The 14,369-nt window shown below is 36.8% G+C and overlaps 4 protein-coding genes and 1 long non-coding RNA gene across 5 annotated transcripts; 4 read left to right on the top strand and 1 right to left on the bottom strand.

Moving 5' to 3' along the window:
• The first annotated feature begins 27 nt into the window (after positions 1-27).
• LOC113064900 (tctex1 domain-containing protein 1-A) lies at positions 28-1,804 on the top strand. Its single transcript, XM_026235903.1, has 2 exons — positions 28-149; positions 966-1,804. Exons 1-2 carry the CDS (start codon positions 144-146, stop codon positions 1,494-1,496), a joined length of 537 nt encoding a protein of 178 aa, XP_026091688.1. The 5' UTR covers positions 28-143; the 3' UTR covers positions 1,497-1,804.
• Positions 1,805-2,191: 387 nt separating this feature from the next.
• On the top strand, positions 2,192-6,252 carry LOC113064897 (leucine-rich repeat-containing protein 39). Its single transcript, XM_026235899.1, has 9 exons — positions 2,192-2,591; positions 2,751-2,920; positions 3,422-3,527; positions 4,620-4,776; positions 4,862-4,998; positions 5,099-5,244; positions 5,346-5,498; positions 5,688-5,830; positions 5,982-6,252. Exons 2-9 carry the CDS (start codon positions 2,793-2,795, stop codon positions 6,050-6,052), a joined length of 1,041 nt encoding a protein of 346 aa, XP_026091684.1. The 5' UTR covers positions 2,192-2,591; positions 2,751-2,792; the 3' UTR covers positions 6,053-6,252.
• LOC113064898 (tRNA:m(4)X modification enzyme TRM13 homolog) lies at positions 5,851-9,264 on the bottom strand. The gene is made up of 12 exons (XM_026235900.1): positions 9,049-9,264; positions 8,858-8,910; position 8,813; positions 8,212-8,277; positions 8,020-8,079; positions 7,862-7,931; positions 7,651-7,757; positions 7,399-7,566; positions 7,226-7,298; positions 7,052-7,126; positions 6,572-6,977; positions 5,851-6,497 (listed from the first exon to the last, which is right to left on the bottom strand). Exons 1-12 carry the CDS (start codon positions 9,181-9,183, stop codon positions 6,293-6,295), a joined length of 1,419 nt encoding a protein of 472 aa, XP_026091685.1. The 5' UTR covers positions 9,184-9,264; the 3' UTR covers positions 5,851-6,292.
• Positions 9,265-9,407: 143 nt separating this feature from the next.
• LOC113064542 (oxysterol-binding protein-related protein 1-like) lies at positions 9,408-11,725 on the top strand. Its single transcript, XM_026235399.1, has 4 exons — positions 9,408-9,715; positions 11,201-11,326; positions 11,412-11,497; positions 11,615-11,725. Exons 2-4 carry the CDS (start codon positions 11,203-11,205, stop codon positions 11,723-11,725), a joined length of 321 nt encoding a protein of 106 aa, XP_026091184.1. The 5' UTR covers positions 9,408-9,715; positions 11,201-11,202.
• Positions 11,726-13,385: 1,660 nt separating this feature from the next.
• On the top strand, positions 13,386-14,089 carry LOC113064604 (uncharacterized). Its single transcript, XR_003278853.1, has 4 exons — positions 13,386-13,407; positions 13,674-13,741; positions 13,888-13,932; positions 14,011-14,089. It is a non-coding gene; the product is annotated as an uncharacterized LOC113064604 (long non-coding RNA).
• The last annotated feature ends 280 nt before the right edge of the window (positions 14,090-14,369 follow it).

Here is a 14,369-nt window from a genome sequence, read left to right as displayed (position 1 = left end):
TTATGATTCTTAGACAAGTCAAACAGAGCTTCAGGAGGGGGAGGAGCTTTATGCATTCTCCGCTTAGATTTTAAAGCCTGGTGCCTCTATCCATTGAACACCAACTAAAAGAAGTTTAGCCAAGCATCTGTTACAGAAAGAACATGCAGGTAAGACTTTCTCACATAACAGGATTAATTGTATTCAAGGTTTACTATAAAACTAAAACTGTTCAAATAATTTAAATGTAAATTGGTTAATGGTTTAAAGTTTGGTGCAGCTGAGTTAGAAAAACTTGATTTAATCTTGATGGATTGTAAACAATGAATATTAAATAATACAATGGCAAATTTCAAAATCTTGATTTAAATTAACAGAATATTTGCAAATTCAAAATAAAATCTTTATATGACATTATTTCTCATTATTGTAATTTAGCGATAATCTGACATTAGGTTTTTTAACAATAAAATTAACTATAAAAACCTGTTTAATCTGTAATATGCATGTTTGGGTTCAGTTATATTATATTCAGCAAGGATGCATAAAACTATGATGGTAAAGATTTATATTTCAAATAAATGTTCTTTTTTTAGCATTCTACTCAAAGGGAAAAAATGTATCACAGGTTCTATAAAAATATTAACTCTTTTCAACATTGATAAAAATAAGAAATATTTCTTGAGCATCAATTCAGCATATTATAATGATTTCTGAAGTAGCGTGATCCTGAAGGCTGGAATAATGATGCTGAAAATTCAGCTTGGCATCAGGAATAATTGACATTTTTTTAATTGTATTACAATAGAAAACAGTTATTTAAATTGTAATATCTCACAATATTGCTGTTTTTATTGTATATATAATCAAATGAATGGTAAGCATAAGGTTAAAAGAAGAAAGATGACTAACATACATGCTACATATATACCTTTTCATTGGATAAATGACAGTAACAATTATATTTATGTATCTAATTAAACAAGAAAGAGGAGAAACAGTCGAACGGACCCCAAGAGAAAAGTAAAAGCATCATAAGATGGAAAATGTCCAAGGAAGACCCTCAAAGAAAGAGCAGGACATCATCACAGATCCCCATCCCAAGGAGATGCAGCTTTAACCAGACGAAGAAGGAACCGAAAGGCCAAAAGTTACCAGACCGAGACGAGAAGCTCATTAACTACCAGACCATCGCAGAAAGACGGTTCTCCACTGAACGAGCTCGTGAAATAATCAAACACATTGTTGATGAAAGATTGGAGTCTGTCGAGTACAGCTGCTCATGCTCAGACATCTCCAAAGAGCTGTCCGACTGTATTAGGATGGCTATAAAGAAGCTGTTGTATGATCGATATAAGCTGGTCTGTTACGTGGCCATCGGGCAGCTGAAGGATTCGGTGGTGAACTGCTCCAGTAGAGCCATCTGGAGTCCCACTTCAGACACATTCACTGAATACATCTATAAAAACAGATCTTTGTTTGCCGTTTGCATTTTGTTTGCAGTCTATAAAGAGTAACGTAACTGGTCAACTGGAATTAAAGTACAATTTTATGTAAGGTGACATTATGCACATTAAAGTAGGTTGTTCATTTAAATACTCAAGAATGTGTTAAACTTTTACATAAAAAAACTATATAATAAAACATGTTTTTTACGTGAAAATGCTATTTCATTCTTTCTCTACTTCATAATTTCATGTTTAAATCAATGGTATTTGATATTTCTTTGTAATTAACTGTCAAATTTACAAGCAACTTGAGTGAAAATTGTTTTTACACCTTTTTTAATTCAGTTTATAACATTAAAACATTTGGACACACTTTATATTAAGTGGCCTTAACTACTATGTACTTACATTTTAATTAATAATTTAGTACAATGTAATTATTGTGTACATACATGTTTTAACATTGTACTTATATTTAAAAAAAACGACATGTAATTACATCTGTATTTAATTTCTGTAATTACATTTATGATTACACTGTTGACCCATACTTTACACCTTAACCCACCCTTAAACTTAGCCATACCTCCAACCCTCTCCCTAACCTTACCCCTATCCCAACTCAATAGCAGCAAAAGTGTTTTACAATACAATATGAACACAGTAAGTACATTGTACTTATTTTTTATGTAAGTACATAGTAGTTAAGGCCACCTAATATAAAGTGGGACCAAACATTTTACTAAAGCAGCAGCCACGATTTACAAATATATATCTATTAGCAATGTTTTGAAACAGTCCTAAGCTTCATTGTTAATCAGGTTAATGTTGCTCTATTCTTAAATGCACGTCTGGTGTGGTAAAGTAGCTATACAAAAGTAGACAGCTGCTCTTGTGCCAACTTTAGCATGTGACCACACTATTCAGTGTTGTCTCTGGTTAAATATAGACACTGGCCGGAGTTATGCTTCAAGAGGGAAAACCTGGGACAAACACGGAGGGGATAATTACTTCAAAGCTAATTCTTTCAACACAGGTCACACTTACTAGAATCGTCAGAGGAATTGTGCAGCATTGGTGACTATCTTCTTTATATCAAATGGGAGCTGACCTGGTAAAAACATGGTACAAGCGCTGGAAGGACAATATTACCCAATGAGAGTGGTAAGCATTCGCTAATTCAAACTTTCTCAGTTTCTTTAATGCCAATCCCAGCATATGATTTACATAGTAATAATTCAATGTGGCAAGTCATATCAAACCAATACAACATACAGTGCATGCATATTCCTGGCCATTAAAATGGCTTATCTACTGCCCTAGCATACTGTGTGTGTGAGGTGATATTTGGGGCTCTGTATCATCATGACGGGGGTCACTGTGTGCTGTGGGGCGGTGAACTCTATCAAGGCTCTGTGGGAAACCAGGATAAAGAAAAGCAAAGATGAACTGAAGAAGGAGATAGAGCAGAGAGACAGGAGAGCAGTGGGTAGGTAAGTCCATTACTGTCATATATCCCATGGGAAGCATAATTATAATTTTTTTTAAGTAAAGGTTCTCAACTGGTGGATCGTGATCTTAAAAAGCATTTCAGGATACTAAGTGCGAACAGTAATCATAAAATCATGTATAGTTGGGATTTATGTTGAAAATACTTTTCAGCATTAAAGGTCAAGAGTCCACTCAAACTCTATGATTCATTTGTTACTTTGTAAAAGCTCGCCAAATATTTATCAGCATGGGAAGTTGTTTGACATGAGCTTCATCTTTTAAAAACCATGAACTAAACTATGCAAGGTTAAAAAAAAAGATACAAACCATACTGCACCAAATGTTAATTTTGGCTTTAGTACTGTTTTGGGTTGCCCCTTGATGTCCTAAGTAAAATCTGGATCCTGAAGAACCAGTTGAGAACCACTTAATTTATCCTGAAACCTCCGTTAACAGATTTAGTATAAAGAGAGTTTTTGAATAGTTCAAAATCTTTGGCTTAGGTTGACAGGTGCTTGGGAGGATCGTATCACTTTGGCCAAGCTAAAGGAAAAAGTTGTGACAGAGGAAGGGCGCGTCATCCTGCGTATTGAACAGGAGGAGTGGAAGGTAAAGAATTCTGTGCTTTGGATTTTGTGGTCAGATTCAAATTAGAATCAAAAATCCAGTGCTGTCATCTAGAGAGCAAGGTGTACCATTGACTCATTGACAAATATATAAATAAAGGTCTTATCCCAAAGGGGCGATGAATGGGCTTGCGCCCAAGTCACCTACACTTGGCACAGTTGTCCAGTTCCACTCTTGGAGGTTTCCATTCCTACAGAATTTACCTTCTGAAGACCCTGACTAGTTGTTTCAGGTGTTTAATCAAGATTGAAAGTATACTTAGAAGGAATGTGGTCCTCTAGCTCCAGAACCAGTTTATAAGCTGGATCAGGTTTAATTAGGGTTACAGCTAAACTCAGGACACTGAGCCTCCAGGAACAAGATTGGACACCTTTGGACTATGATATGGTTTGTGGCAGTACTTAGAGCAAAGGCATCCAATCCTGCTTCTGGAGTTCCTGCAAAGGTTAGCTTCAACCTGCTCAAACACACCTGCCTAGGTATTTAAAGTCATTTTAAAAACCTTGATTGATGGTGTGTTCCAAACGGGATATATCGCCTTCCGAAGGGCACTTTGGAGTGAAAACAATTATGGCCGCCATATTGAAGAGTCATTTCTAATGGAAGGGCTCAAAACTGGCTACTTCAAAGGGCCCTTCAGAATGAAGGATTTCGAAGGGTACAACACTTGGAAACTTCGGGCTCCCATGATCCTTTGAGCAGATTCTTTGCATGATGACAGCGCCTGCGTGTGGGCACAGTGTGATGACGCAGAAGGGCACTTCAAGAAACAGTTGTTTGGTCCCCTAAACCTTTAGAAGCTCTCACTCCAGAGGGTAAACCCTTTGGAGGGATTAAGACATAGGGATGAGCCCTTCCGAATTGTACGCAGGGTAAGTGTGCTTAATGGAGGTAGAAGCTGAACTCCACAGAAAGGTGGCCCTCCAGAAACAGGATTGGACATTCCAGACTTCTAAAAGAAAAAGAGCTAGACAACAATGCTTGTTTATTGCAGATATAGCAGTCCTACTGGCTTTAATGATTTTTTTTCTCCTATCTAGTGTTTGGTTTTCATTCTTTGCACTCTTTTCGCAGACTCTTCCTCCAGCTCTAGTTCAACTCTCCCAGATCCAAGAATGGCAGTTACACCGAATAGGACTTAAAAAAATCCCCCGGTTCATCTCAAGCTTTGAGAGTCTCATAGTCTTGGACCTGTCTCGCAATTCAGTCACAGAAATACCTAAAGAAATCGGTCAGTACAAAAACTGGTGTAATTTGTACAAACTTTGACTTTCTTTAGCCAAAGTAACTCTCAGATATGCTCTTATAACTAACAGGCAAACTAACTCGGTTAAGAGAGCTGTTTTTGAGCTATAATAAAGTAAGCTGCGTACCAGAAGAACTTGGTTGCTGTGAAAATCTGGAGAAACTGGAACTTTCAATGAACGAAAATCTGGATGAGTTGCCGACTCAGGTATCAATATCATTGAACACATATGTATACACAACATATTTGGTCTTTAAAACTCTCTATAAACCTACTGCCTGTGCTTACTTTGATCTTATTTCCTTAGCTTAGCAATCTAAAGAAGCTGTATCACTTGGACCTCTCCATGAACCAGTTCACCACCATCCCAGATTGTGTGGTCAACCTTCCTTCTCTAGAGTGGCTAGACATGGGCAGCAACAGGTTGGAAAGTTTGCCAGAAGATATTCACAGGTAAAATACTAAATAACAAACAAGCAACATCGGCTCATTATTTTCTGTCAACGTAGTACTAATAGAAACAAGATTTTTATAAACTTTACATCCCAATTTAGAATGGAGAAACTTCACACCTTGTGGCTCCCAAGAAACGAACTAGAGTACCTGCCAGACAATATCTGTCGCATGCAAAGTCTGGACACGCTAGTTCTGAGCAAAAATAAACTACGAGACATTCCTCCACTTATGGAGGGCATGAGTAACCTCAGGTAAGCACTAAACTATTATTCAATTTGTAGAGTGTCATTGGGGACCAATAAAAAAAAACTTGTAATCTATATCTTGCAAGAATGCAAATGCTTCTTGGACTGAGTTGCTTAGCACTGGTGAAGCATTCACGTCTGCATCCTTGCGCATTTTTACAAATGATTACGAAGTTTAAAATGCTCATTCTGCAGGTTTGTGAATTTCCGAGACAATCCTTTGACATATGATGTGACGCTTCCTGACTTAAAAGAGGATGCAGATGAAGAAGAGAATGACAGGGAGATGTTTGGTCGCGAGTTCATGCACTTCTACATCCAAGAGGCCCGGAAAAGAGGTTATGCCGTACTCAATATGTATTGTGTGCAAAATTGGTAGCTGAACTTATTTTTTTTTATTGTAACTTGTTTCATAAGTTAATCAAACAATGAAATTAAAGCCTTGAGAGCCTTTTAAAGATCAACTTTTGTGTTAAATGTCTCTTGCAGGATCCCAAACTTTCACATCAGTGATAAATGTGACATTGGAAGGCGTGTCAGAGACCGCATCTTCTTTGTGACTTGCATGCTGGCTTCTGTCTTGATCTGCCGGTCCATCATGTCAAGTTTTGTTCCCCCACGTTTTGTGAAGAGCACTTCACGCCTTTTAAACATCTCGTCTATGCTGTTTGTTGGAGTTGCTGCTTTCTGCTAGTATGTCATAACTAATGTTTGTGGATGAGCTAAAAAATAAAAATGCATCAACATTGATCAAATCAAATGAAGGACATGTGTCCTGCACTTGTGCTAGTTTGTCTTGTTTAAGAAGGCTGTTGAGATTCATCTCTGTTCTGATTGGCTGCGGGAACGGCTGTTAGTAACACATTCTCCAATGAAATGTCTCTGCTTGTGTAGTATTTCAGGTTGGTTTCAAAGCCTTTTTGCTGAAGGTAATACACTCTGCCATGGTCAATCAGACGCTTACAAAGCCATCCGATCTGTTCCCGGTCTTCAACTGACATCAAACTGCAAGGAAAAACGTTAAAAATGAGATCATGATCTTGATGCAATTTGTATTGGTCGATCAGCAGAAAACTCACCCATTGAGGGGATCTGGTAAAGTGTCCTCGCATATCTCATGTTCTTCCTCTTCACCTGTTTTATGTTCACTTCGTTTATCCGTTGTATTGGACCCAATTTTTCTCATCCCACAAGTAGCCCAGCTTGACATGCGCTGAAAAGCAGCAAACTCTTCTGGTCCAAGACCTCTCTTCGTGAAGAAGTCTTTTCCCACGTAGTGTCTCCAGTCGCAACGGTGGTGGCAGCAAAGAGCAATGGCCAGTCCTGACACTATGAGCCTTTCGCCAGTCTCCCTGCCTTCGGTTGAGGGAACAGGCTTAATAAAATCACCAGCACCCTCATTCTGATGGAGTTTTATGCGCTTTGTTGGAGGTTCATCATCTTTGTCAGAGCAGTTGTGCTCAAATAAACACCGAAGGGCCAGATCTGTGGAGTCAAGTCAACAAAACTCAATCTAGTAGTACTGATACCATAATGATGTTTAAGTAATTCTCTTCAACCTGTTGCTGCACCACAGAGGTGCTTCCCAACACCAATAATAGGAAGTCCTTTATTTCTCAGGAGAGGGACCTTTGCTGAAAGGTACAAAGAAGTTGTTTATTAGCAGATCAAAATAATATAATAAAACAATTAATTTTAGAATATATTAAGACAATTACAACTAGTTTACTCACATAAATCAAGGTGCTGAATATCAACCTGAAGCCTATCAAACGTCGAGCCTGTATTTTTGTGCTTGCCATCCACCTAAAACACATCAAATTGAAATTCAGCCTCACTTTTGAGTCGAAAGAACAATATTTTTCTGAATTTGACGAAAGGATAGCTTTATGCGAATAAACCTCACCTTAAAGCGAGTACTGGACCTTTCCACAAGTAAAAAATTCACATTTTCAGCTGCTTTAAGAGCGATGTGAATCCAGTGGGAGAGTTTTCCTTTCCCTGCTCCAAACTCTATGTAGCATCTGTTCGGGCCGAGCAGTTCTAAAACCTCCATGTTTCCAAGAATTGAAGCCTGTGAAACATATCTTGAAAATGAGGATAAACAAAGATTATTTATATATAGTATGTGTGCTTAAGCGGTTCTGGAGTGCTTTACCTGTTGTTTGAGGTGTTTAAAGGCAGAATCTCCATTCTTTGGGTCACTTAGAGGCTCATGTAAAGCAGCATGGGAGAGGATTTTTTCAACGAGTTTGGTATTTAGTCCTGAGGAAATACGTACAAATGGCTTATAATTACATTTAAAAAAATGACATTGGCCTAACCAGATTTAATAATCATGTGATGAAACTCAAGTGACCGTTGGATACCCTTCAGTGCAGTTTTGAGTTTCACAATCAACTTTTCCAGTTCCTCTTTGGATCGCTCAGCAATGGTTATCTGCATTGATGCAACATTATTAATCACATATCTATTACTTAAAGCCATGAAATCTCGATTCGCATGCTCTCATAACCAATACAATCACCTCCTCTATAGGTTCATCTTCATTTGCAGACCCTGCATTGATATCCTTCACATAATAAATCTATAAACAAATCAAACATAGCAGCCATTAATAGCAGCCAAGCATTGTGTTATGCCACATGGATTTCATTTTTCTAATGTTATTACAAAGTATTCTTCAGAAATAATTGTAGGTGGAATTATTTATACATACAGGTTTTGGTTTCTCCTTAGAGTTGCATTTCTTCAGGTGTTTAGCCAAATTATCTTCAAAACAGTGCTGTTTGTGTCAGGAGAGAAGATTTTTTAACATAAAAAACATAAAGGTTCAAACTCTACAACTTAGATATGGGACAAAACTCTACTTGTTATAAGTTTTAGGAATAATCCAAATTTAACTTTAAAAATAGTTATAAATGATGACTAATGTTCTTAACACAAATGTACAAATGTCATTTTATTTCTCTTTATTTACAAATGTTGACATTAAATGACCCTTAAAACCACCTCAGACTGAACCTCAATATTTCATATTGACTATATGACAGTAGGATACAGAGGTTAATTTTAAAACACACATTTTTTAGGTTTTTAAATATGTCCTTAATGTGAAATATTACATGTATGTATATCAAAGTCTTTCAAATGCAAAATGATGCAATGACACCAGTCATAATGCATTCACTTCTAGATTTGTCAAGTTTCACATTAATTAATTTATTAAGAAACATTCAAGCCAGATATAACATTTCTTTATGCATGAATTTAAAACTCTGGAATAATTATTGATTCAGTTTGGACTGAACTACTTAAACACTACAGAAACTTTCTCAGACTTGTTAGAAGAGTGAACTTCTTACTGTTTGGGGTCCAGAGGACAGGGTATTCGTTTTTTCTCACTCTCTTCTTCACCCTATATTGAAATGACATCAAATTTTTAGAAAACAATAACTCATTTGATCTATTAATAGGAGTAACTTAAGTTAAGTAGTAGTGCATCCATTCAGGGGTAGCACAACATTGCCAGTATAACGTATTTCCATCCACATACAGCGTTTGCATGTTCCCCGCAGAAAGTTTTCCCACTTCCAACAATCATCTTGCAGTATCGTTTCTTTTTTGCTACATAAAAAGCACATCGTCCAGGTAAAGGCGCTGACACGCCGTCTGCCACGAACCCCTCCATGTTGAGGACGCAACTGACTCACTTCCGCAACACATTTCAAAATAAGAGCCATGAACAACAGAGTTGAGGGGGAAAAATATGTTTGTTTGTTTGTTTGTCTGTCTGTCCGTATAATCTCTAACTATTCTAAAACCTATTATTATTAGTAGTAGTACTAGTAGTAGAAGTTGGCTGTTTACGGTCATCCAAACCGGATGTGCATCGTCATCACGCGTGTTGTCAGTCAGCTGTTTATTTCCATATCGCCTTGTGATGTTAGTTAGCGCGCAGTCTGTGTGGAGTTGCACAGCAAATTGTAAGATGTTTGTTAAAGATGCTTGTGAAGAACTTTGCACTATTAGCAAAGACTCTCGTGTGTGAGTGTGAGTCTCTCAAACGGGAAGAGTGCATCGCATGCTCTGTCAACTCTATGATAAAGCAGTTCATGGAAATCATTTGTTGAAATAATTTATGTTTTTTATTGCGGAGTGATCTGCAGCAAGGATGTCAGCGCGTCTCGAACCTCAAGTCATGCTTTAACTTTTAAAAACAGGCAAGTCTTTATATATTTTATAAGTTAGAACTTATGCAAAATATTTATAAGTTATGTTTGACATGTTTAGAGCGGTTTACACACACACACAGTGATTTTTGTAAATCATTTGGATTTTATTATTTGTTTTATTTTGCATTTTATTTTTGACTGCAGCTCATGACCAATAAACCCACATCCTGATGGAGACCTCCGATATTTGCAAGTAAATGGACTTAAAGATTAAATGAATAGAAACTATCTTCGATGCTCTTCAGCTAGTTTTATCGGTTTAACTCTCAGTTCCCTGTGAAGTCAATGCTCTGACAGATAGAAAGCAATCAAATGCAGACAGGTTGATCAAGTTGAACAGTCCTGGTGGTGATGTTGTGCTCAGACAAGTTTGTATCAAGGCTTGAGAGGTCAGAAAGTTAAATGACAGTCGACTTTACTTTGTTATTTACTGCTGAAGTTTATCTTCCATTAACTTTCAAGTCATTTACAACCGTAGAAAAGCACCGCGCTTTCATAACTTTGTGGTGTAACTTAACTATTTCTTTCCAGGAAATGATTGACAGTTCGCTCAAATGTATTTGGTGATAGTGGAAACACTTAAGTGCACGATGATTTTTAACCTATTTTTATTCACTTAAGTTGTGTGTTAGTCTAAGTTTGGCTCTTAAACCTATATATTACATCTTTCTTTTAGCATACGGACCTACATTCAGCACAAACAAAAGCTTTATGCTTTACCAAACGGTTAATCTGCATACAAAGACATTTGTTTTTCCTGCCTGGTTGCATCAGTGGCCGACATATTAACCCTGTAAAGTCATAATGCAATGCAATGCAATGCAAAGATGATTGAGAGATGAATGAATACATGTTCTTCGAAAAATGTGATGCATAATTTTTGATCCTCGCTTTTTAACATGATTTATGGATATTTAAGTAAACCGAAGTTGCTTCAGTCCATCAAGTGTTCAAATTCGATCTTGAAATGTCTGCTAAGTGTCTCTTACATTTACGCCGTGAATGTCAAACCAGATTTCACAGCATGTATCATGAGCTGAAATAAGTTTATAGAATGGACATTTTTATGAAAATGCCTTTTACTTGCTTAAAAAAAATATGTAGAAGTAGAATGCATGTAGTTTTATGTTGATAATTTAAGAGGCCTTACAAATATCAATTTCAAATATGATACACTAGGCTATATAGGGTTAACCTGCTTAGAATTAATTATTGTCTGGTTTTCTTTGGTGCTTTTTCACCAGACCTTTATTATAAGGGCATTTCTGATGATGTCACTAATAGGTTCTGCTCTGTTTACGGCTTTTAAATGTTTTCTTCCAGTCTAAACAAGGAAGTCACATGCCATTTGTTTCAGTCTACATTTATATGTTTCCTGGAATATGACATGGCTTTTTAATACCCTTACACGGTTACTCGAGGCTCTGATTTACGGTTTTTGTTTGAATGTTATGTTTTTAATTGTTCATGAAGTCATGGAGGAGCTGGACCCGGAGGAGCAGTTCCTCAGGGATGCCAGGAACGGGAACCTAGAAGGAATCCGGAAGCTTTTGATGTCCAAGATAAAGGAGGAGGCCAAAATCGACATCAACTGCAAGGGTAGAACACCTCATTAGGTTTCTGTTGACAACTCGAATGTTTCCAGACATATTGGAGTACTTCTAACAGCGTTGCATTGTTTCAGGCAAAAGCAAATCTAATCATGGCTGGACTCCTCTTCATCTGGCCTGCTACTTTGGGCACAAAGATGTTGTTGAGACCTTACTGAAGGTATTGAACATCTCCGCTTTTTATATTCTCATATATGTGTGCCCTGGTATGTTCCGAGTAGAATTAGCGCTTGTTTTTTTAATGTCTAGTTGTTGCCTCATCTGTGCTTCTTTACAGAATGGAGCAGATGCCAATTTGCCAAATAATGTCGGAGACACACCTCTCCATAAAGCAGCATTCCACACGGGAGAAAAGTATGTTTTACTGTCATACTTGTTCATGCACTGAGATATAAGCTTTTGATGATAGACTGATAATCAGTTTGACTAATATAAAAAAAGAAGAAAGAAATGCAACCAACAATGATATTAAGGAACATTTGTTTCCTGAATGGATTTGATCATTGTAAATGTTTTTTACAGGTAAGTAATGTTTTAAATTAAGAAGAATATAAAATAATTTGCAACCTCGGAAATCACAAATCAACTTATAATTTTAAACAAATCAACAATAATAAACACAGTAAATCAAAATTAGAAATGTTGCTTTGGCAATCTATCTGCCATGTGCCTTGCACTGCTTTATTTAACTTTATTTTTATTTCTGTTATATGACTTTTTTACATGCCCTTATTGTAAAGTTGTATCTTACGTGTTATATTTGATCTAGATTTTTACTACTGTACTCTACATGTAGAAAATTGACAATAAAGCTGACTTGACTTGATATATAATCACACACACACACATACACGTTTTTATTTAATATAATGTTTATTTTATGTCAAGTAATACATTGGCTATCGGTTAGCAGTTAGCAGAGTCATAAAAGGCATTTTTGGGCAATCTCAAAGAAGTGCTATACTTTTGAGCCATATGAGCGTGTATAGCCTTAAAGGGATATTCCACCCTAAAATTTAAATTTAGTCATCAATTACTTACCCCGATTTAGTTCCAAACCCGTAAAAGCTTAGTTCGTCTTCAGAACACAATTGAATATATTTTGAAAGAAAACCAGGAGGCTTGTGACTGTCCCATAGACCGTCAAATAAATGACACTGTCAAGGTCCAGAAAAGTTTGAAAGACGTCGTCCGAATAGTCCATCTGCCATCAGTGGTTCAACGTAACGTTATGAGCGACGAGAATACTTATGTATGCGAGGAAAACAACAACAAATCCACATCACCATTGCGCCGTTTTGGAAAAACATCCGCTGAAACGCAATCTGCATACGTTATAACATTATAATCATCCAAAATATCTTAAATTGTGTTCTGAAGACGAACAAAGCTTTTACGGGTTTGGAACGACATGGGGGTAAAGTGATTAATGACAAAATTCCCTTTATATCCCTTTAAATCCCTGATATAGTAACTCTCACCTGAAATGTTTAATACTGATTGGGATACTGAATGCTAGTTTTGTGGTTTAGGAGGTTGTAATGTTGCTTCTTCAGTATGACGCTTGCGCTTCTGTCATCAACGGCATGGCCCAGATACCTAAAGACATTACCCAGAGTGCTGAGATTAAAAGCATGTTGGAGGGTAAGGCGTGCTGAAAGTGCATGAAATCGTATTTATTTTGGATAAAGATTCTGCAGAATGATTGCTAAAATCACTAGCATTCAATTTCTGACCTTGTAGCTGCTGAGCGGACTGAAGAGAGGAAACTAGAGGAGCAGCTGCTGGAGGCGTGCGCGGGAAGGAGCCTTGTGTACCCTCACAAGACTGGTAAACCTTGCTAAACTACTTTGCAGAACTTGTTGTTGTCACTAAACCCCTTTGAGCAGTTGTGAGGTCTGATCTTCTTGTTCCTCGTGTAGCTAAACATGAAGAAACCCCCAAACATAAGCTGTACAGACTTGTTGGGCAACACGCCGCTGCACTGCGCCGCTTACAGAAGGCCAGAAACAGTGCGCCGTTCAAGGCTTCCTTCAGCACAAGGCCAACCCAACATCAAGAACAAAATCGGTAGTGAGCTCCTCCTTATAGTAGCGTCGCTTTTCAAAGCATTCAACACTGCTGTGTTTGTCGCCAAAGTCAGTATTTTCGCACATTCGATGTTGTTATTGATGTTGTAGTTTCGTTACGGTCTTAGTCGTATTTTACTATTTTAGCACATCTACAGATTTATATATAACAATGCATTTTTTTTTTGTTGATTGACCTCTGACTTTTTGTGGTTGCCTGATACATGTTGATTAATTTTAGCCTTTTTGTTTCTCATTTGCTTTTAGATCAGACTGTTTTTGATTTGGCTAACGATGCAGAAATGAAGCAGATCATTACAGGAAATGTTATGAAAGTAGGTTCAATTAATTCGACAGTTCAAATACATGTAATTAAAAATATCACCATATCATAACGCTGATGTTTTGACACTTATTTACGATGGTGTACGGTTTTGTTTGTGAATTTGGTTTTTATTGTTATGACACTTTCCTCCTGTAGGGCATGACGCGACATGTTAAAATGTTTGAGGGGCCTCTTTGGAAGGTATGCTTTATCAAAATCTATAACTATAGTAGACAGATTTGGAATATTTTTCAATTTCCTTTTCTATTTTTATTTCAGAGCTCGAGGTTTTTTGGCTGGCGCTCCTACTGGGTAGTTCTTCAGGATGGAGTCTTGTCATGGTACCCTAAACAGTGAGTATCTGCCTCTATTCCCCAAATGTGATGCTGTAATAATTGAAATATATGTATAATAAATAATAGAATGTAATGATAGTAAAATTACTGGAATTAAAGACTTATTTTGTAAAATGTACAGAGATAAATGCTGTAAAAAAAAAAAAAAAAAAAAATCATATTTGAAGAAAAGAAATACGGTAAAATTGTAAATATTCAAAAAAATTTTACTTAAATGCAATGTTAAGAAAATTGCTTAAAGACTTATTTTTGCAAAAGCTACAGAATTTGTTCATAATGTGT

The sequence above is a fragment of the Carassius auratus genome, chromosome 47 (assembly GCF_003368295.1).
Source record: "Carassius auratus strain Wakin chromosome 47, ASM336829v1, whole genome shotgun sequence".
Taxonomy (NCBI): Eukaryota; Metazoa; Chordata; class Actinopteri; order Cypriniformes; family Cyprinidae; genus Carassius; species Carassius auratus.
The sequence above is the reverse complement of the archived record's forward strand: the minus strand, read 5'-3'. Positions and strand labels throughout refer to the sequence as shown.